At 42.6% G+C, this 24479-nt stretch overlaps 1 protein-coding gene across 1 annotated transcript in view; it reads right to left on the reverse strand.

Annotated features, from left to right (window-relative positions):
* The window catches only part of LOC146854046 (snaclec bitiscetin subunit alpha-like), a 172268-nt gene that overhangs the window by 137974 nt on the left and 9815 nt on the right, over positions 1-24479 (reverse strand). The window contains exon 3 of the mRNA XM_085650982.1: positions 2825-2965. Coding sequence (XP_085507108.1) covers positions 2825-2965 — 141 coding nt within the window. The remainder of the gene's footprint in view (positions 1-2824; positions 2966-24479) is intronic.

A 24479-nucleotide genomic window follows, 5' to 3' on the forward strand; every position in this document is an offset into this window, starting at 1 on the left:
ACATGTGTGGGTTTGGAGAGACTGGGGTTGATTGTGATTGTTTTGTGAAAGATTTTGAAGGAAAGATGTGAACCATTTAAGTACATTGCCATTAACGCCAGAGCGGATCTTGTGTGTCTCAAGTAGAGCTGAGTAATTGACAGTGTTGAAAGTCGCTGATAGGTCAAGTAGGTTGAGTAAGCATGCTTCTCCTTCGTCTAAGGTTCTAAGGATGTCATCATAGATATTGAGCCTGGCTGTTCCTGTCTTAGAGCCCTGTCTGAATCCAGATTTGAAGGTATCATGAAGGTTGTAATCTTCTATATGTTGGTTACGTTGTTGAAGAACGCACTTCTTCATGGTTTTGACTAGTAACATGAGGTTGGAGATTGGTCTGAGGTTGTTGAGGTCACTATGGTAGACCCTTGTTTTTTCAGTATGGGAGTGATTTGTCCTAGTTGGAGGAAATCGGGTACGGAGCCTGAGATGAGGGATAAGTTAATGATTTTTGTCCAGAACTGAGCAATGATGTGGTGTAGGTTTTGTACTATTGTGGACGGGGGGACATCTGTAGTGTTGGAGGTAGGCTTTAAATTCGCAAATATTTTTAACTTCTGTTTCTGTAAATGAGTTTGAAGTCGGACCAATTGGCATCTTTTTTCAGTTTGGTGAGATCATGGTTGTCCTCAGTATAATAAAGGTCTATTTGGTCTTTAGCAAGTCTATTGGGGCATGTTAGGAGGGAAGGCAGATATGTTGCTTTGGTGAAGGATTGATCGATTTTTGTGACTATATCAGTGAAGAAGTTGGCAATTTCTTTGCAACAATCATTAGTGGCTGTTATTTGACGAGGCGATGAGTGGGAGGTTTGACTTTTTACAATGTCGAATGGAGCCCAGGGTCTATTCTCAGCATGGTCCAGTTGGTTGTGAAAAAAGAGGCTTTTTCTCCAAAATGGTGCCCACAGACCTGACACTTTACAACCAGAATATTGAGATTTAATTATTTACATTCCAAAATATCCTCTTCCAGATTATCACAAAGTCAGTTTAGGAAAACTATACTCATCCTCACATAGGGTCTCCCTTAGGAATCATGAATGCAACTATGGAAAATACATCCAGTCTAATCTCAAGGAATAATGCTGCATATGTGAATTATTATGTTGTATTGGGGGGACGAGAATTTCTGCAAACTGTGTTTATTTTTAAGCTGAATGATTTATTTAAAGATTTTTCAGATTGAGAGAACAAGGGATTATGGAACACTGTAAGCATATAGGCCTCAAGTGGAAAATAACATGCCAATATTGGTGTCATCAGAACGTTTTCTCAATGATATTTCTGAAATCAAGGGCTTTTTGAGGGGCTAATTTTGCCTTGTTTGACGTGCTGGATTTGTCTATGCAGTTGGCCACAGTATTTCGATATGATCTATAACCCTTGATCTTATTATAGTGATTAGGGCAGAACCCCCTGTTTCCTGCCAAATTGGTATTAAAAACTCACTCATATTGGGGGCCTTAGGGAGATATGTAAATGTTCTCATTTTTAGACCACTCTCTAGAAACTGTGCCTGCATAGCCAAAGCATTTAGTCACATGATTTCACACATTCCAGAAGCACTTGATTCCAGATATAGAGAACTACATATGAATGACCTGGAAACCCTGGTTTTTTGCATGCCTCAAATCTTGGGGCAGCCGAATATAAAGAAAGAAAGATTCTTCGATAACTCTGTTCCACATCTGTTTGGCATACCGATTTTGCTGCATACACAAATGAAGAAATAAGAAGACGTAAAAGGCACTGGACGCACAGGATCACAGCCCAAATAGTACGTATGCACATGTGCAAGACTGGGTCAGCACTTTCAGGTCATACTCATTTGCTTTGTTAGTGCCTGTTCGGTGTGTGCTTGTTAGGGGTGGGACAGGCTTCCAAAGCTTGTTTATAAAATATATATGACAATGAAGCAACAAAGCATTTGGTAAGTTAGAGTGGCGTGCAAGTGTGTGTTGAAGGGAGAGAAAGAGATACAATGTGTGTACATGTTTGTGTGAGAGAAAGAGAATGAGAGTAAAAGAATGAGAAGGGAATGGAGAAATCGAGCCATACAGGTTAAGCAAGAGAGAGAGTCATAGTAACTGAGAAAATGTGAGTGTCCCATAGTGTCAGATAAGGTCTGTGAATTAATCTAGTGCTGGAGGCAGTTATTTTTTGTTGGACTTGTGTTTAACATACCATAAATGTATTGCCTACAGTAAAATGCATGATAATCTGCATGTGTTGGCCCATCCTTTGAGAGCATTATATAACCTCATAGGAAAAGAGTCACCTCACGCTTTAAATCCATAGCGATGACATACAATACAGATGGCCTGTAAGGGTCAGCAGACCCACAAGCAGCCAGATTTATTTTATTGAAAGAAAACAAGGGTGCTTTAACATAGGAGTTGGTAATTTTTCAGTGGTTTGTGGATGGAATTTAAGGTGCAAACTATTGATACATATGGTATAGATTCATATGCCCAACATTCCCCTTTCAAATGGCAAATTGGTATCCGGTCACAAACCCATTACAGGAGTTGGTAAAACCTGGTCTTAAAATGGGTAAAGTAAATAAGAGATACCCTTTGGTGGTCCCAAACCCTCCAGCTTTGAAGATTCAAGGGTTTGTGACCACATTTGGCCTTTTTTCCCATGACGGCCACTGTAAGACTGGTCACACTGGGATGAAGTATCAACCATACAATTGAAAGCCATATATGCATTAAATGTGAAATTGGCAGAAACCTGGGCACACACACTAATCTTAATATAAAATAAGAAATTAAGTCACTCACCTTGATGGTGTCATGTCCTCCTAACCAGTAGGCACCTCCCTTAAAAGGATCAACGGGTTTCCCCATCAGAACATATACAAAATCATTTTCTTCTTCACTGTGAATGGAGGCCAAGTGAGAATTGTGGGAGAAACAGGTTGACTTGAAGAGAGAAAGAAAGGTATACCAGATCAGACACTGGGGATGATACCTGATTCCATGACATGGTCTTATGTCATAGTACAATGTTAATTTTTGTCCTCGGAATATTCCTCTAGAAAGCGGAGCCACACTTCCTAGCAGGGGATAGTAATAGAAGGGGCAGCACCATGTCTATGAAGATATGGTGCTCTATTTTGAAGCCATGATGAACTTTTAGGTGGCAAAGCAGCACAAACACACCTCTGCATCATAGTGTAAAGGTGTGAGTGGGATGTCTAGCATAATGTTTACACTACAATTGTACCCTTTCAGTACAAAACTACTATGCTTAGCCATATTTTCTATGTGCGCTAATAGTACAGCACACACAAAGAAATTGAAATTTTTACACAAAAAAACAACGTTTCCACTACCTTTCATCAAAAACCATGAATGATTGCTTAGAAATGCCCATGTGACAGACATTGGACTCCCCCTTGACACCAAGTAACACAAAGCAGTGAAAAGTGCAGCTTCATGTTACTTTTAGGCAACTTTCTAGCACAAAATCAGTTTTGCATTGAAAAGTAGATACCAAATCAACACTTTTCTCTGGTTTGGTTCACTTTTGGGCACTTTGCACTGGCACAAAATGCCTTATTTCTAAAGGTGGCTGAGGCAAGAATATATTAGACCACACTTACTACTATATCCCACAGTCACACCTTACAAACTCAGTAAGTACACAAGAGTAGGAAGGAGAAAAGGTGCAAGACACCTCACAACCTCAGCCATAGACGAAATCTCCAAATTTAAACAAAATAATATCTCAGCAAAATGTATATATATTCTCAGCATATTGTATTTTGTTAATCAATAGTCCCATTATGTGAATCAGTTTCCAACAAGCATGTACATTTAAATAAAAAAGCAGTGGTCCAAGATGTAGACCAATAGTAAGACATTTATTTCCATTCTTCAAATAAAATTGATTTGTTTGTAGCCATAGATAAAAATTGTGACAATAGCCAGAAACATGTTGGAGCAAATAGAAACTGCAATGAGGATCACGCAGTGGCAGCACTTATCAAACAATTTGGATAAAACGAAAATCTGGGTTCACACTCTCGAGCATGTAGGGGGCAGTGAGAGAGGAAATGATAGGGAAGTTGTCTAAAGGCAAACAGAAGCTAACTAGATGTGGATTGAGAGCTGTTGAGATGGGCTTTAGAAGTAATAATGAATTACATCCTTTTTTTAAATGGCATTGATTGATATTGATGAAGCTGGATTGCGCGCAAAGAAACCTGCTCGAATTAACACCCCCATAATACATACTAATAGTATGTAGTAATAGAAAACTAACATGCACCTTGCATGAACTAGAGATAATACATGAAAGAACTAAAACCGTATTTACATTGTGCTTTCAGTGAAACAAGACATAAATGTATGACTAGGCCGCATGTGAAATTCGTATTTGCATGTTGCAGTTTGCTTTGAAATAAAAAATAATGCTGTTTTTGCCTAAAGCTATACTAGGAAAATAATGACAGGGAATAGGGCAAAGATGGGTGGTAAACAGTGAACAGTGCATTATCACGTAATTAATTAACGCTATGTTTACGTTTGCCATAGTGAGCCGAATCCACCATTATTCTTAAGTTAGCTGAATATGATGGAGTGCTGTGAGATGAGCAAGAGAGACAGGACGTGACCTAACCAAACGAAAGTGCTGAGCACCACAGGTTCAAGGCTGGACTGTACAAAATGTGTTGCTTGCCTGTCAAGAAAAGTGACTAATGTGGGATCCAAGACAATTTCCACGGATGTAGTGGAAGAAGCCACATGAGAACTTTTATGAATGTATTGGACATTGTAATAAAAGAACGAGTCAAAGTTGATGTAATGAGGTCTTACAATCGGCACATGCAAGTAAATGAATAAAGTCGCAGTGGTGTGACAGACCATTCCCTGAGTCTACCAACCAACTGTCTACTTTTGTGAAAATTTTTCAACTGATGTGGGACGAACATGTAGATGTTAGGGTATAATTGGGGTGCCTTTGGGGGTGTGGTCTAGAGCATGGTTTTCCAGATAGCTGTTCGAGAGGGGTAATGCGTCGCTGTTCATCGATTGCAGAGAGGCCTAGCTGTTCCTGTCCTGTCCCGCTTCGGGGTCCTGAATCTTTGTTCCCTGACTGTAGTTCGGGGAACCCCCACTGTCCCCTCGGCCAAGGGGGTAGTGTTTCACAGATCCATTGGGTTTGTATTATTCTGACTTGTACTTTGCATAATTATTTAGCAAATGTATTTCTGTCTCTGAATCTGATGTCTCTTGACCTATCCACTTCGTCATATGATTTTGTTTTGATTTGTTTTTGCTGAAACGGATGTCTCTTAATCTATCCACTCCTTCACGCGCAATCTGAATAGATGATGAGTCTGACACTATTTGCATATGCTGTATTTTTCTCTCTCTTGTGGATTTCATTATTTGCACTGTGACTGTATGCAGATGAGCACAAATTTGCATTATTATGAGATAAAGCTTTATTAATCTGACTGAGAGTCTGTGATTATTTTGCTGACTAGATAGTTAGTTAAATAATGTGCTATCATTATCAACTATTCAACTAATTGGTCTATCGACCGATAGGAAACAAAGTTGGTGTATAGGTTTAGTTATGTACCTTTAAATGATAAACCTGTGAAAGAACTAATTTATGTCATTAAAAGTTGACTCCCAGCACAACAGTGATTTGGGTGAATGTGTACGGGTCATTTGTGTGTTTTCGAGTGTTGATCCCTGATTAGGTGTCATGCTGGATCAACATTATTGGGAAAGTATAAAAGATCATTGTATATAGGAACAGTTATTCTTAAGTGTTGTATTCTATGATGTAATGTTCCTGGGAACAGATGCTGTTCCTAAGCACCGTGATGCTTCTACTACTGGAATCCAGTGAAGTGATTCTAGGAGGCTTGTTGCAGATAGTTGCTGAGGATCAGGCTGGCCAGGAGTTGTTATAAGCAGATAAACAAAAACTCTCAGATACACTCCCACCGTGTTGTGACTTCTTAAAATTAGGCCCGTGTTTTTACAATCCAGAATACTTATGTATGTTTCCCTTAGCTTTTCATTTTTTTGAGCAATTTACAATGATGGATGTTAGAAATGGGGGTCTCTAGTTGGCTGAGGCAGGTACCTTAGCCCAAATAGGGACCCTTGCTTTTAGTCAGGGAAAGGGGGATACACGCTTGTAGATAACCCCTGCTCACCCCCTCGGTAGCTTGGCACGAGCAGACAGGCTTATCCCCAAAGGCAATGCGTAAAGTATTTGTACCAACTCTCACAGTAATACAGTGATAACACCACAAACGGACTCCACACCGGTTTAGAAAAATAAAGTATCTTTACTAAACGGTAAACAAGACCAAAACGACAAAAATTCCACATACAAGATTACTCGATAAAAAGTGCCTTTTAGAACTGTTGTTGCGAAACAAGAAAAATAAGTTGTAGAAATCAGATAGCACCCACGGGACTACCTCGGCGTCAAGACAGGACAAAGTGCAAAGTACAACACTGCAAGCGAGGAGTCACCCAGACCCCTGAATAACAGTACCTTGGACAAGGATGTCGATGACGGGGCACGACGTTGGCGGAGAACGATGTCGTCTGCGGTGAAGCTGCGATGTCAGCGGTGCTGATGAGTCAGAAACAGATTCTTCTTTTCGTCTTTTGCGCTTGCACAGCTCCTGATAGCTGAAAGGCCTCACACTCAGGCCCACCTAGCAAACTGGAACTCCCAGCAAGGAAGTTCAGGGAGGCTGGCGGTGAAGTCCTTTTGTGCCTGGGACTTCGGAAACAGGAGGCCAGCTCTACTCAGGCCCTTGGAGACTTTTCCTTCAGAGGGACTCAGCCCTCAGCAAAGTCCTTCTTCCTTTGTGAATGTGGGCCAGGGTCTTCAGACGCATCGCAGGAGGTGGAGCCAGCTTTTTGGAAGGCAGGCACAGCCCTATTCAGGCCCAGGTGCTACTCCTCCCACCACTCTAAGTGCAGATAGGTCTATTCAGCCTTGCACTGACTCATCCTGCCCTCCCAGGGATCACGCACACCTCACCAGACCCTGTCACTCACAACCCAGATGGCCAATTCACAAACAGGCAGAGACACTCAGAAAGGTTGAACACGAGAACGGCTGCCTTCTAAAAAGTGCCATTCTGAAACACAAAATCCAAAAACCATCCTTCCTAAAAGATGCGTTATCAAATTCTGAGTTAACGAGTACCAGACTTCGATTCTGTATCTCGCTCCTATGGGAAGATAGGCAGGTAACCATGATACGCAGCCTTCCCCATTCTTTCCTATGGGCAAGATAGCCCCTCAATAGTGAAAGACGAAGAATGGTGGGTATTTCACTACCAGGACATGTTACCCACACTAGTACATGTCCTGCCTCTCACATACACTGCATCCTGCCCAGGGGAGTCCCTATGAAAAGGGAAGGGTAAGGCCTGGCAGGTATGAACACCGGCCAGGTCAACAATGCAGTTACAAACTGCTCGCAGGCATGGCAATGGCTGGCCTGAGACATCGTTTCAGTGCTACACAACCAGTGCTGCAAGCCCACAAGTAGCACTTGAGTTACCAGCCCCGGCACACATAGTGCACTTTACTAGGGACCTAATGGTAACACAAATATCCCAATCATGGAAAACCAATTACAACCATAATTTCTCCAGGGAGCACTCACACTTTGGCACGGATTAGCAGTACCAAAAGTGCCCAAAGCATCTAAACCAGCAAAAACAAATTCCTGCACAGTGTCACAAATACAGGAGGGAGAGGCAAAAAGTTAGAGGAAACCACGCCAAAGATACCAGGTCTAATAATGGATATCTGGGAGTGATGTCACTCAAGTTTGTAATCAGTCTTAAAAATAGTTTTTATCTAATACAGCTAATCTCTCTTCTATTATGTCTTATTCTGGAAAGACCTTCCTGGAACACAGCATTTTACTACCTGTCTTCATTTGGTGTTTTTCTGCATTCTGCAGCACACATAGAAACAGGAAAGCGCATCAATGGTTTGATTTTGTGCAGGAAGAGTCCCTTCCTGCACAAAATCAATTAGCCCCAAAAGGTTGGCGCAGGGCAGCCCATTGTGCACCGGTGCAGGGGAAAAGGACAGGAATGAGCTGCATCATATAGATACAGCGCATTCCTGCCCTTTCCGTTTCCCATAGGGCAGAGCAGCAGGAAGGCCTGTTGCGCTGCCCCAAGGCAAATGGCCATAAATAATGCCCTCAATCTTTCCCTTTTCAATTCCGCTTCCACCCATAATGCGGGACACCTCTTAGACCCACCTTCTCAAATCTCTTTACCCTTCTTGTTGCTCCTCTGCTCCAACTTTGTTGGACGGATCATTATGCAGTGCCTTTTAGTATCAAAGTCAATTTTTCTTCCCTTCCTCAACCTGCACTACAACTTACAACCAGCTGGATATGACTTCTCAACAAAATTCCTATAATAAATTCTCAACCTGACTCTGATCATATCGCTGTGCATCAATGGCTCAGGGAGGCTGCTGACTCAATTCTGCCTTTAACATCTGAAACTCAATGCACAATGTACCCTCCTGATCCTTGGTTCACTGAAGCCCTCAGTTTGGAGAAATAAAAATGTAACATTTTTTTGTAAGGGGTTGGAGTAAGCACTATCCACTCAAGGCTAAGGCAGAGTATGTAGCTGCTTTGAAACAATATCACGCCTCCTGCAAATCTGCCTGGGTATCCTACTAAACAGAGAAGATCACCAACTGCCAACATTGCCAGAAGACTCAGTTTAAAGTGGTGAATGCATTTTTGGCAGCTAGCACCTTCTCACCCCCACTTCTTTTTTCATCAACACTGTGACAAGCTAGCCACATTCTTTTTAAGTAAAGTAGAGTTAATCCACTAGCAATTAGAAGCAGATGCTTCTAATCTTGTGAATCTGTCAATCTCTGCTACCCATGCGCATGATCAATTGGACTTGAATCCTTCTGACTGTAAGTCAGACGAAAAGTCAGAAGAACCCCTGAAATCAGGGTCTGACCCTGTTTGGATTTAGCATTATTGCGCACTTTACTGGGTACCATCAAGTCTGGCTCCCAGCTAGATCCACTTCCTCCGTCAAAACATAGACTTACTGATGATACTGCCCTCACTGTAATTCTTGGTCTCCTAAATTCTTCCCTGAGCACGCTTTATGTACCCCAGAACTGCAAGCATGCCTTGGTACTCCCTCTTCTCAAGAAGGATGACCTTCACCCTCTCTGATGGTCAAACTTTAGCCATATCTCCTTTCTTTCTGTCTTCTCTAAGATTCTGTAAAGGCATGTCAATACCCAACTTTCGTCACTACTTGTAATTTGCTCCACTTGTCTCAGTTCAGTTTTAGGGCAGGTAATTGTACCAAATCTGCCCTACTTGGGGTCACAGAACTCCTTAGGCAAGAACTTGATTCTGGTGGGACAGCCGCCCTTATCCTATTGGATTCAAGTGCAGTTTTTTACACAATCTTACATTCCATCTTGTTGGACAGACTGGAGGCGTCAGGTATTCCTGACCTGGCCATGAGGTGTATGTCTTCCTTTTTGAAAGACCAAACATTTCAGGTCTCACCAGCTAATCATGCATCTAATACCCTAACATTGATCTCTGGAATTCTGCAGGGATTCATTTTGAGCGCCCTGCTTTTCAACATTTACTTTCGCCCTCTGGGGGATGTGATTGAGAAGTCTGGTCTCACCCTATTCTCTTATGCCGATGATTCCCAGATTATTTTTTCACTATCTGATGCTCATAACCAATATCCTTTACCACTCAGGCAAGGTTTTACTACTGTCCTCAGGATGAACAGAAACACCCCAAAGCTTAATGGCAATAAAAACAGAAGTCATGATTCTAGGAAACACTGGGGAGTTTATCACTGGCCTGTCTCACTGGGACCATTACCTATGTTGGTTAGTAAAGTTAAGAATCTTGGCTTCACTATCGATAGGAACCTTTTCCTTAAGTCGCAGGTCTCCAAGCTCACAACTTCCTTCTTTTTCATTCTTAAATGGTTCAAAAAAATCCTCTGTCTGATTCCTTTCAATACCCAGAAAACGGTGCTGCAGGCCTTGGTAACGTCCAGATTGTACTATGGGAATATATTGTACCTGGGGCCTTATAATATATGTTCTAAGCCAGACAAGGACCCGCCCCTCTATAAATCCAACGATTGGTGTCACTCTATGTGCCCACCCGTTCATCGAGATCAGCCAACCTGTCATTGTTAACCATGCCCAGGTTTCGTCTGGCCCGCATGAAGGGTTGCTCTTTTTCCTACCTAGGCCCGAAACTCTGGAACTCTCTTCCTGTAGCTCTCAGGAATTACCACTCTTTACTTAGTTTTCGTAAGAATCTGAAGACTTGATTCTTCAGCTGTCTTGACTGAGCTTTGTGTTATCTGGTTAGTAGCTGTGCCATCTTCGTTTCGCTTGTGCTTCTGTTCACTGTCTGCCTTAGCGCCGGGAGACCCTTTCGGGTCGCTGTATGCTTTACAAGTCTTTTTTAATAGTTGTAATAATTAAGCATGAAGTTAGTGTGCTACTGTACGACATCCTTTTGTATTGAATTGGTGCACTTACCTTGACAAGCAAACAAGCTGGGATCATGAATGGTACAAATTAAAATTTTAACCATGATGGTTAAAAACTTTGCAGTTTGCAAGAGTTGCAAAGTTTTGTAAACTTCACAAACCTTTTTCTGAAGGTTGTTGCATGAATGCATCTGCATTTGTGTGTATTCTTCTATTAAAAGTGGAGCGTTGCAGAGATACCTTATACTCAACCTATATCTGCATGATTTGTATACGCTGCTGTTGATCTTATGCATTTTGCAAATTTTGCAAAGGTTCGCAACCTCACAAAGGTTACACGAGAGGTGGGATTGTATCTGAACATGTCGGTCAGAGTGATATGAGCATTGATAGCCTCACATTTAGATTGTGCCAGAGCTTACAGCTTTATAAAACTCATTCAAGATAATTATGTAGGAATGTCCTCATATATTGTACTTATGTAGTGTCATTGTATGAGTTAATATAGTTTGGGGAGGAGTACTCTGAGGTAAAGAGGAGGAATTCCTTCTTATGTGTGCTCTTGAGTGCTTTATGTTGAGTGGTGACATCACCTTCATTATCAATGAGATATTAGTGTTCTGAAATACGTGCCCAGCCAGTCTGACTTTCACTAACTAGGGGAAGGATTAAGTGGTAGAATCATGGTGTCCCTAATGGTAATGGGGTGTTGTCAACTCCATGTCATGTAAATTAATAGAAGTTTAAAACGCTATGAGGAATACAAAATGATTTCATTGATGATAAAGAGTACGTTTAGATTTACCTGTGCCAGTACCACACAGATTCATACAAAGTATAACAGTGAATTCCAAGGATTATATATGCCGTGAGTTGTATGTTTGCTGATGTTTGACTTGGCATGAAGCACATCCTTCCAAGGCAGAAGAGGTAGAGCCGCCTGCTCTAAAACTGGGTAACCAAGGTCGAGTCCTGGCGTCAACTGTACGTACTGTGATCTCTGGCATGTCATTTAAATTCCCCCAGAAATAAATAAGGGTTTGTGACGTGCAATAATGGGATGTGGTCAGTAAGAGCCCTTTATCTCGCACCAGTCCAAGGGTGACAGACAGTGCCACAAGCATTCAGCTGAGCACCTGAGTGCTCCCCGAGGATTGTAATTGATGTTGATACCGATATGTACTGGGTGCATGGAGGGTGGCAATAGCGAGGTGGCAGTATATTGTAGCACTGTATGGGACTATTTGATGCAGCCCTAGGCTTGCATGTTTGGTTGGCATAGTGTGTGGATGGAATTGAGGAGTAGTCCCTGCTACCCACAATGAGATAAAACAAATACTTAGCAGTTGTTAACCTTACATGCATTTTATTGTGCAGGTTAAACAGTAGACTCTGGTTTTGCTAGTTCACCACTCCTTACTCAAGGGAGAGTGTGCAAGTGCGAAGAGAGGTTAACTTATGGGATGGGGTGTATGTGTGAGGAGAGTTTGAGGCATCTTTCAACAGTATTGGCAATGTTTCATATTAATCTCTCATACAAAGCATCTTGAAAGCAGCTTGAAAGTGGATCTTCTGTCAACTGGTAACCAATGTAGGCCTTCAAAGCTGGGTAGATGTTGGTTTGTGGCTTTACATGTAGGAGTAGTCTTGGAGCAGATTTGTGAATTTGTTGTTGTATTTTTATAGTTGATAAACATGATCCTTGGTAGAAGCCATTGGAGTAATAAAGTTTAGACAGTAGAAGAGAGATAGTAGCTTGATGGAATTCTAAGGTTTCTTACTTCCTGGAATAATCTAGGAGGTATTCCGAGGTTGACAGGCCAGGCATAGAGTGGGTCATAATTTTTCCAATCAACTACATGTGTGCATTTCAGTTTAGGACACAAAAGATTTGAGGTGGCTCCATGTCACCCACTGATAAATGGCTCTGAAGCAACTGAAGATGTTTGCGTTTCCAATGTCTTTGGGGATTTCCAGTTTAAGAGTATTTGTGTGTCATCAGCTTAGTTATAGCATGCAAGCTGAAATTCAGTGATCATTACCAGGTAATGACTTCAATTGAGATCTTCAAAAGCATCAGCCATACACCACCAGCATCTCCCTCAACACCTTCTTCCCCAAATTGAACAAAGTGACACAGACCCAATGGATGAATGCCCTCAACACCACCCAGCCCGACCCTGCAACCAACTTAGAATAAGCAGTCCAGAACTTCACAACCTGGATCGCTGACACTGGCCAACTAGTTGACAGCATAAATCTAGCAAAAACCCGCAGATCCATGAAACATGTCAGCTGGTACATTCCAGTATTTAGGACAATGAAGCTCAGATGCAAACAACTGAAGAAAAGATGATGTACCAGTTGGACACCACAGACCAAGCCACCTTCAAATCAGCTCTCAACAAATACCACCAAAGACTCAAAGACACAAATAATATGCCCCTGCAGACCTCATCAAAGCAAGTGCAAACAACTACACTAAAGAACTCTTGCTAGAGTTCTCCTGCCCAGCAACCACCAAGAACACGATCCCTCCCTCATAGGATTTCTGCAGTGCTCTATCTAACCACTTTCAGAAAAAGATATCCACCATCTACATGAACTTTGAGCCCCAACCCACAGACCTTCACAGTCTCCTCACTCCGACGGATGCCTCCCCTGATCCACCACTCACCACATGGCAACAGTCTACCACACAGAACATTATAGCTATCCTGAACTCCATCCACTCTGAAGCACCCATAGACCCCTACCCCCACTGCCTCTTCAACCTAGGGAGTAAAGACATCAGCTGTCCACTCACCACCATCCTCAACACATCCATCACCACAGCCACCGCCCTCGTTAAGAAACCCTCACCAAACCCGAATGAACTCCAGAAGTTTTGCTCATTTTACTGCTCCCTTTCTCCGCCAAAGTCCTCATGAAGATCATTAACCAACAGCTAAGAAAACACCTGGAGAGAAACAACCTGCTAGACTACCTCCAATCTGGTTTCCAAGCCAGCCACAGCACCGAGAACGCCCTCATAGCTGCTACAAACAACACCCTACTCAACAGGGAATAATCAGTATCCCTGATCCTCCTCAACCTCCCTGCTGTGGTCGACACAGTATTTAACCACACACTCATCAAGAGACTGCACCACATCGAGATCCAGGGAGACGCACTCAGGTGGATTGCATCTTTTCTCATGGGATGAACTCAGAGAATCTGCCTACCTCCTTGTACCTCTGAACCCAAGAGCACCATCTGTGGTGTCCATCATGGTTCAACCCTCAGAACTACCACCCTCTTCATCCCCTACATGAGACCTCTACCTGACATCGACGGAACCCACAATCCCAACATCTTATCCTATGCCGACAATACCCAGCTTATCCTCTAACTCTCAGCAAACACAACTACACTAATGAACTCCATTCACTCAGGAGCACCCACCAACTCATGCCCACACTGACTATGCAACTTCGCCCGTGACGAGACCAGACACCAGCTCACCACCATCTTCAATGCCTCCATCGCCACAGCCACCTTTCCTGATACCTAGAAATATGTAGAGGTCAGATCCCTCCTCAAGAGATCCTCCGCAGAACCCAGAGAGCTCCAGAACTACCGCCCCATCTCGTTGCTCCCATTTCCAGCCAAAGTCCTAGATAAAGCCATCAACCTCTAACTGACCAAACACCTACAGAAAAACCATGTGCAGGACCCTCCCAAGCAGGATTCAGAGCCACGTACAGCACAGAGACAGCCCTGATCACCGCAACAGATGACATCCACAACTATTTCAAAACGTACAACTCCCACTAGCGCAAAACCACGGAGTGGCCCTGAAATCTGTGAAACCATAGCCTCCTTTTTTCAGGAAAAAGTGGACATAATTTTCTCGTCTTTTAGAATTCTGCCAAAGGAGGGCATTAACATGGGAGCCTGGGGCTTGTCACAGGACACCAAGGTAATCCCCACTTTAGATAGCTTTGCGACATTGGATGCCCAAGATGCTTCAAAGCTCTTGTCTGCAATCCAATCTGGCTCCCCTCTAGATCCATGCCCAGCATCAGCGGCTAAACCCGTCCCGAATACTATTGGGGCGGCCCTTGCCCCAGTTTTTAATACCATCTTCAAGTCGGGTCTGTTTCCCAAGGCCTGGAAAAAAGCTTCAATCCTTCAACTCCTGAAGAAAGCTAATCTAGACCCCAAGGAGCCAAACCACTATAGACCCATTTCCCACCTTCCGCTGCCGGCCAAGATGATTGAAAAGGTAATGAACTCTCAACTAAGCTCCTTCCTTAAGACTAATGGCCTACTAGACCCAACACAATTTGGCTTCCATGCTGAACACAGCACTGAGCTGGTTCTGATTAAATCAACTGAAGAAATCAGAGAGGCATTAGATCAGGGAGGAGCCGCAATTTTGATTATGTTGGATCTCTCGGCGGCCTTCGACACGGTCCACCACGAAGTACTGCTGGACGGGTTAGTCGACAGGGGGGTTCTAGGCAAGGCCCATGCCCTTCTAAAATCTTTTCTTACCAATAGAACCCAAACAGTGGACATGGGCAAAGATCGTTTGAGGCCTTTTTCCTTGCCCTGTGGGGTTCCACAGGGGTCGGCGCTTAGCCTTACACTATTCAATGTATACGTGTCCCCGCTGGCAGTCCTGTTATGATCATTTGGGCTCCAGCAGACCTCCTATGCTGATGACACACAAATAGTGTTGTCAATACAGAAGGGCAAAGAGGCTGAGACAGGTCGCGACTGTCACGACTGCATGCAGGCCGTCGCAAGCTGGATGGCAGCAAACTGCCTCAAGTTAAATGCAGGGAAAACTGAGGTGATCATCTTCGGTAATTCCTCGAACCTTTGGTCACCTGATTGGTGGCCTGAAATCTTGGGCCTGCCCCCAGTCCCTACCGACAAGGTGAAGAACTTGGGGGAGATCATGGACTCTAAACTATCCTTTGGGGATCAGATTAGCCGAGTTGTTTCTTCCTGTTTCCATCTTCTCAGGATCACTTTTCTATCCGAACGGAGCTTTCAAGTGGCCCAACTATCACATATGTCTGACAGCCACCCGTTACTCCAAGGGGTCCCACAGGGATCAATTCTGAGCCCCAACTTCTTCAATATGTATGTGGGACCACTAGCAGGTTGTGTACAGAAACATGAGGTATCGATCGTATCTTATGCGGACGATACGCAACTAATCGTTATGTTATCCCAAAATAGAGAACAGGCAGCGATCCGCTTTACAAAATGCTTAGAGGAGGTTGCAGTCTGGATGACAAACCACTGCCTCAAAACTAAACGGGAATAAGACCGAGGTATTAGTTGTAGGAAAGACACCCACCATATGGTCATCTGCGTGGTGGCCTGAAACACTGGGACAAGTCCCCCTCCCTAAAACAGAAGTAAAGAATCTTGGAATCTGGGTCGACTCCAAACTGTCCTTCGACAGCCAGATCCGTAAGGTTGTGGGAAAGTGCTACGGGGCAATGAAAACCCTGAGGAAAGTTATAGATCTGCTTCCATCCAAAGCCAGGAGAACCATAGCTCATGCAGTAATCACCTCTCAACTTGACTATGGAAACATACTATATCTGGGTGCCTCCAAAAAAGGACTAACTAAATTACAAAGGGTTCAAAATGCAGCGGCACGCATGGTCCTCAGCCTCCCAAGAAGAACGAATTTAAAGAAGGCCTTAACGACCCTACACTGGCTGCCAGTAGAGAAGAGAATCATATTTAAGGCAATGTGCTACTGTCATCGCATACTCGCACACAAAAGTCCTCGATACCTTCAAAGACTACTGACAAGATATATCCCTGGACGTAACTTACGATCCATGGATATGGCCTTGCTGACTGTTCCTAGAATATTTAGAGCCAGACTGGGGGCCCGCTTCTTCAGGTACCTGGCAGCTAAGCTATGGAACACCTTGCCAATTACCATGAGAACAGAACCCAGCGAAAATACCTTTCGCAGAAATCTGAAGACATGGCTGTTCACAAAATAGAAAACTTAGCGGCTCTCGCAGCCATGTAGGTACAGCTGTCTACTCTTTTAGGTATCTCAGCACGGGGACACACCGTTGGTGTAACCAGGCGCTCTATAAATGTATAAATATAAATATATGAGGAAAATCTAATTTCTTATTCCTGAGGATAGCCTCAGGACAGTAATCACTGCGCTCATTTTGTCTCGACTTGGTTACTGTAACAGCCTTTATCTTAACATCCAAAAAAGACATCTTAACCGACTACAGGTCATGCAAAATGCAGCAGCCAAGGTCCTTTTGGGAACCCCAAGCTTTGTTTCGGTGAAGAAAGGACTTCGGAACCTCCACTGGCTCCCGGTGAAACAACGCGTGGAATTTGAGGCCCTTTGTACGGTCTTTAAGGCCCTTAAAGGATCTGGCCCTGCTTACATGAGACAACACCTTCAATGGTATGTTCCTGGCAGAGCACTGCGCTCGGCCGAGGCAAAACAAATAAAAATTTCACGGGTCAAAACAGCCAGTTGGGGGGGGGGCAGGAGTTTCTTCTGTTGTGCCGCAAAGACCTGGAACGGCCTTCCCCTCCACCTCAGAAGTGCAACCGAGCTCCTTTCATTTAGAAGGGGGCTGAAAACCTGGCATTTTTCCTAAATCAGTCATTTCTTCCAGTAGCCAAGTAGGCAGATCCTAGCGCCAGGACACCTTAGGGTAACAGTGCACTTTATATGCTTTATTAACATTAACATTAACACTAACACCCTACTCAACAGATGAGAATCAGCCACCCTGATCTAGATTGACCTCTCCGCAGCCTTAGACACCGTATCCCACCACACTCTCATCAACTAACTATGCCAGATTGAAAAAAGAGATGACACTCAGATGGATGGCATCTTTCCTCAATGGGTGCACACAGAGCATCCGTATGCACCATCTGCATCATCCCTCAAGGCTCATGCCTCAGTCCAACCCTCTTCAAGATCTACTTGACACCACTCGCAGACATCATCATAACATATGACATCAACATCATCTCCTATACAGATGACACCCAACTTGCTCTCAGGGCACCCCACCACAACCAAGACTGACTTCACAATTGTATAAAAGAACATCTCGACCTGGATGAAGAACAACTGCCTGAAGCTCAGCATGGACAAAACTGAAATACTGATCTCTGGGAAACACACCCCCCCCTCTGGAACAACTCCTGTTGGCCATCAGAACTTGGACTAGACCCCACTCTGAAAGAGCATACCCGCAACCTTGGCATTATCCTGGACAGCAAACCCTCCATGAAATGGGAGGTAAACACCATCTACTCAGCCTGCTTCCACACTCTATGCATGTTCTACAGAATCTTCCAGTGGCTCCCCATCAGCACCAGGAAAACAATGATGCAGGCCCTCATCACCAGCCAGCTGGACTACGGCAAGGCACTCTAAGCAGACACCACCATTGAACTTATGAGAAGTTTCCCGAAGATCCACAATACAATAGCTAGGCTGATCCTCAACCTGCGGAAGAGGACTCATATCACCCAGCACCTGAAAGACCTCCACTAGCTCTCCATCCAGTAAAGACGCCAATTTGAACTACTGACCTACGCAAACAAAGCCCTCCATGACCAAGGACATGCGTACATGAAACACCACCTGAATTTCCACCCATGGGCCAGGAACCTCTACCCCGCTCGCCCACGCACAGATGCCATGCATCTGTGGCTGTCACACCGGAGGATGCTCCTTACCCCCTTCACTTTCCCTCCACCTCCATACCTCACCCTCAATGGCAAACTTCAGGAAGGGCCCTGGCTCTTTGACTGACAACCGCAGCACAGCACCTGGATACCCTAACGGGTGATAAGCTGCACTATATAAGTACTGTTTGTTTGATTGATTGATTCAAGAAGATACTCAACTGAGCCCAAAAGCCCAGCACCTGGATACCCTCACGGGTGATTAGCAGAGCTCTACAAATACTTACTGATTGATTGAATGATTGATTGATGATTGGGATTGTAGAGCCTTAAGGGACACCTGCTTTTTTAAAGTAGGATTTGGATTAGAAAGGGGAAGTATGGATGATGTTTGTTCTGTTTATGTATGTTCTGTTTTGAAAAAAGGAGATGATCCAGTTGAAAGCAGTCCCCTCTATGCCAGCTTCGTAAAGTCTTTGAATTCGAGTGTGATGATCAACTGTGTTGAACGCAGCTGAAAAGTCCAAGGGAAGTAATGCAGCAACCTTGTTTAATGCTACTGTGTTTTTAAGGTCATCCCAGTTGGCAATGAGGGCAGTTTCTGTACCTTTTTCTGTATGGAATTCTGTTTGGCAATCGTAAATTATAGAGTTATCTTTAATGAATTGTGATATCTGGGTGAATGCCGCTATTTCGATCAGTATGCTCAGGAAAGGTCCATTTGTAATCAGTCTGTAGTTGTTTTGGTCGTGGGGTCCAGGTTTTTTTTTTTTAGCATGGACATGTGTATGCCTTTTTTAAGTCCTCTGGAAAGATTTCTGTTGTTAAAGAATTATTAATGTTATAAGCTATGAAAAAACTGTATATGCACAGAATGTAAGTGATAATGAAACTTATAATATTATGCTATATTGATTACTGGTGCATACGTATCAGTGGAGGGGGACACACCCCCAGACAAAACACGTGTTGGCTGCAGGCTGGCAGACGAATCAAGAACCCAGTTAAAGAATTGGAGTACAAAAGGAAAACTGGATGAATCACTCGGGTTATTATACTATTACGTTTGTTGAGAGGCTTTTTTCAAAGAATTATTGATGATTGTTTTGACTGGTGTGGCAGCAGAGTTAAAGAATGTTCTTGAAGATTTGTGGTGGACAAGGGTCAGAAAGGCAGCTAGCCAACCTGCTTGCTTTGAAAGGATCCATACATTCAGTTTCTGGTTGTTGTTTAAAGGAATGTTAGCCTTTCCTTAGAGGGGAAGTTGGAAATGGATTTGATGGAAATGGATAGAGGAGTCCAGCATGTTTGTTTTGGTTGTGTAATGATTTGGCAGTTTGTTAGTACATTCTAGAGAAATGGGATGAGTTCCCTCTGTGCATTTAAGTTTACAAAATTGAGGAATGTGTAACATTCTTTATTTGCACATTTAGCATTTTTAATTCTATTTGAATAGTAACGTTTTAAATGTTTTGGACTGTAGACTGGTATCTTCTGTTGCATCTGTGTAGGTGGAGTCTGTCATTATTATTATCTGTTTCGAGCCAGGTGTGTTGCCGCTTTGCAATTTGTTTAGCATTTTTTCTTAGTTTAGCATTCATCCAAGATACTTGTTTTCCTGTTTTGTTCTTAGTGGTATTAGAATATCAAACGCTTCTTTGAGGCACTCAAAGTTTCAGAACTGAATTCATTGTGTCCATATCCTTTTTAGATGTCAGTTGTCTATATAAATATTCAAAATTGAGTTTGTTCCATGGTTAATATGTGGTTCTATGTAAGCTGGCCTTAGGTGTAGTTATTTGTGGTGTTTTGTGTTGGAAAGCTACCGGATGTTGATCTGACCATGTGAATGGAGGTAGTTAGTTCTGGATTTTCTACAATTACATCTAGAATGTGCATTAGTTTGTGGATGATCTGATGTAGGTTCAGTGTGGTTAGGTGAGTGAGGATAGTTTTTGGATGGGGCATATTGGGTTTGTCAACCCATATGTTTAGGAACTCTAAGATGCATAGGTTAGAGTGTAGTGTCATAAAATTTGAAATGACCCAACATAAATTTGAGATCTAATGATAAATGGTTGCTCTTCTATGCCGTATTCGCACAGTTAGACATGGTGGTCGATCCTTTTCTTACCAGGGTCCTTTCCATTGGAACAGGCTTCCGTCTGACATTTGTCTCCTTTAAGAAGTTACTTTAACTGGGCTTTTTTAACTTTGTTTGTTCTTTTACTTTCTCATCTTGGGACTGTGTTTTTGCATCGAGATACCCCTGCAAGGGTGATTTGCTGTGCTATATTAAGTTTGGATCACGTAACATAACTGTGCCTAGAAACATGTCTGGGGATGCTGCATTGCTAGATGGTGGCGTGTAAAGAAGGAGGGAATTGCAGGAGGAATTTGGTGTAGAGTTGCATCTGATGATGAGGTCCTCATGCAGCACTGGAGCCATGTCATCTTCCAACCTTGATTCAGTTATGAACAGTAAGTCAGGTTGTGAGTTAGTGAGAATGTCATAAATGTGGTGCTTGGGAGTGATTGAGTATTTATTAGTAGGCAGTGTAGAGATTGTGTTTTGATGGTCATGTGCCTTTGTTTTCTAGAATAGTGAGTAGTTTTCTTTGAACTTGTAGCAGGGTGTATTGGTTGGTATTAACTATATCAAGATAGAAGTAGTATGGTTCTGTTAAAGTGTTATCCTTATCGAGCAGGCTTAAAAGATATTATGGGGTATATGTACAAGCCAAACAATCAACAGAGGAGTGTATTAAAGTAATAGAAGAGCAAACATGCAGATAGTCGCAGTAAATTATCACTGTTGAAAAAAAACCCTTGTTTTTAGGTCTCGCCTGACCCAGCGCATGCGCTGGTCTGGCGAGACTTTTTGACAGGGCTCCAAAAAGTGCTACCAGGCCAGCCTAGGGCTACAGTGCATGTGTGCAGACGTGCGCGCCGCGCTTGACCGCAATCACTTTCACTTTTCCAGCCGCTTTGATGTTTGATCGCGATCGCGATCACTTTCGCTTGTTGTACTTGCCCCACAGAGGCCAGTCATCACTGCACGCTCTCAATATTTTTATTGAACGTACCCTGGCTGCACGCGTTTGTTTGCAACTTGCACTGAGATTGGTTGTTTATCCAAATTATTCTTGCATGTAAGCTTGTCCAGCACGCGCAGCCATATTTCCTTCGTTCTCAGACTCTTATATTTCAGTGGGACTTTCATGAACTTTTCCTGGCTGCAGCGTTTCTTCGCGTACTTTCAATAATCTTCGTTGTTTATAAAATGCATTCTTACCGGGAAGCTTCTCCTGTCCACATTCATCTGTGCGATGCTTTTAAGGAATATAATTTCCGACTGTTTTGGGGCTCCGAACCCCTTTTAACTAATCTCTATGTTACTTATAAAGCACATTTTAATAATTTGAATTGTTGCCACGCTTGGATACATGTATTGGTTCACCCTACACTCTCTTTAGTGCATCGCTTTCTTTCAGCGGGCACTTCAAGCCTAGTGGCATGCTGCATACTTTCATCCATAAACAACAACATGTATTTAATAGTGACATTTCTTCAGTAAAATAACACTTTCATTATTTTACTACTAAACAGCCATTCACAAGTGCAGTTACCTTGCAGGCTCTAGGGTCCTGATTTCAATGGTAACAGCGATGCTGTGGCCCCGGAGCCGAAAGCTCTATGCATCCCATTAAACACTGACTATTGCTATATTTTACACTTAAACAGGCAGTCACAAATGCAGGGGCCTTGCAGACAACAGGGTCAGGATTATATCATGGTGCAGCAGGCGGTGTGGCACTTTGGCCAAAAGCTCTAGGGTTCCTACTAAACATCGATTATTGCTATATTTTACAACCAAACAGGCAATCGCAAATGCAGGTATCTTGCTGGCTGTAGGGTCATGGTTTAAATGGGGCAGCAGGTGCAGTGGCACCGGGTCCAAATATTATCAGAGCTCTTCTAAACACATAATATTGCTATATTTGACTACAAAACAGACAGTCATAGTGCAGATACCATGTAGGCAGTGGGTCATGATTACATTGATGCAGCAGGTGCAGTGGCACTGGGGCCAAAATAATAAATAAAAATAAATCTTCTTTGGTGTGATGAGTTCTCCAAATTTCTAACACCCAGCGTTTACCTTAGTAAGCAGGTCAATGGTAAGTCTGGCTTTTTTCGGCCACGCCTTTACTGTGCAGATTGTATTGTTCAAGTACAAAAACATGTTATATCGTTTGCTATATGTTACGTTGTCCATATGTATAAGCAGCGTGGTAACTAAGTGATACTCTGTAAACTGAAGCAGGAGTTATTTCCTGATAGTGAGAATTTTGCCGTTCATCTTTCTGTGGATATAAAATGCATTCACAGTTATTTGCATACTTTTAACACGTGGTATTTAACTTTTTATTAATGTGTGACAGGTGGTATTTGACTTAATAATTGCAAAAAAGAGTTTGAGTTCTCTAAAGTAATTTAACCAGCCTCCCTTATTTTTGTTGGTATAACATGAACAGCACCAACTGCACATTCTTAAAACAGGCAAAGTGCTGTTTCTAGGGTCATGATTTCAATGGTTCAGCAGGTGCAGCAGCACCAGGACTTATTATAACAAATACTTTTGAAAGAAATAAAGTATTTGTTACAACTTACAACCTTCAAGTTATATAGCACAATAATTAAAAATGAAATGTAACAGTGTACTGTTTAAATAAAGAAAAAATGTAAACCATAAGTAACACAACGCCAATGACGATGCAAGTCCTAACATCTACTTTATGCTCATTGTTGTTTCAAAGTTTATGTTTAAGTTTTTTTACAATAATAAAAAAAAGAAATGTGCAGTGCAAAATAAAATAAAAAACTTTGTACGAGAAATCGGTATTAACAAACTGAACATCTAAATAAAGCAATATTCTCACTTTCAGTGTGTTTCTTTCACTTATATTGCACAACTGCTCAAATGCTAATTTGAAAAAAATTAATTTTCATTTATTTAATTTAACGATGGCCAATAACCAAACAACACCCTTTCATCTAGTTTTCGTAATCTTGTGGTTTGGGATTTGCAAAAACAATGCTCACGCTGTACTTGGATGGTTTCTCATCCACCCTTTAGCTAGTCTCCCCAAAGCTGCACCACTTTCAAGCCTACTTATCAGGTACCTGCTTTTTTAGGTCTCGCCTACGCAGCGCGCATGCGCTGCTTAAACACAAAGACCTTTTGCCGTCGTTTTGGCTTTTCAGACAAAAACCTGCACGCGTTCCATTGCCTTCAATGGCAACGCGTGCACGTGTGGAGATTCACTTGCGGGAGCGTGCAGCCCCATATGGCAGCAATTTCCGCTCCTGGCGCTGCACGCTCTCACAAGTGAAACGCTTTCATTTTTTCCGACTCTTTTTTTAAATTAAACTTTTAGCTTGTGCGCGCTTGTTTGTTGTTTTTAGTGATTAGCCGCATGCAGCTTTCCGTGGTATCCGTGGGGATGCTTGGTGACCAATAAAAGCTTTAACTTGCTCTTTAGGTCCTGTGGGAAGTCGATTCTGACTTTGATGATTCTTATCACCGGTATAGACTATTAAAACTTCATTGCCCAAGACATGTCTGATCCTCTGCTTTTTCAAATGAGTTTTGATTACGACTATACATGAATAACCTAGCTGCACGTATTGTTTAGTTAAGAAACGACTAACATGGTTTTAAAAAGTGCCTTTTCTATGAGGAACAGGAGCTTTTCATTGGGTAGGTTCATTGTCTCAAGACCGCTTGGCTCTGGCCTGTATTCACTGTGAGTATTCCTTTTAATTCACATGGTTATCATCATATGTGTTGTAAATCAAGTACGAAATGGAACCTCAGATCTTACGTTATGTTATGTAAGATGCCCTATGCTTTTTGACCATTGCGTGGCATTTATTGTGGAAAAAGCGATGTTTAAAAATATTGGAGTTCCTACTTCCTATCTCTATTTAGTATTACGCCTGATTTTTTTTCTTTACTTAGTTATGTCTTCACTATAAAAGCTGTGGGATTCCTGACGTAATAATAGGTCACATTGAAACCCCAATGGTGTGGTTCAATCAGTTTCAGGTGTGATATTATGACACTACTCCGACATTTCACCTTTGGAATGGGGATTTTTCCCTGGGTTACTGCACAGATTTCTGCAGCTTTTTCCGCG

The sequence above is a fragment of the Triturus cristatus genome, chromosome 4_1 (assembly GCF_964204655.1).
Source record: "Triturus cristatus chromosome 4_1, aTriCri1.1, whole genome shotgun sequence".
NCBI lineage: Eukaryota > Metazoa > Chordata > Amphibia > Caudata > Salamandridae > Triturus > Triturus cristatus.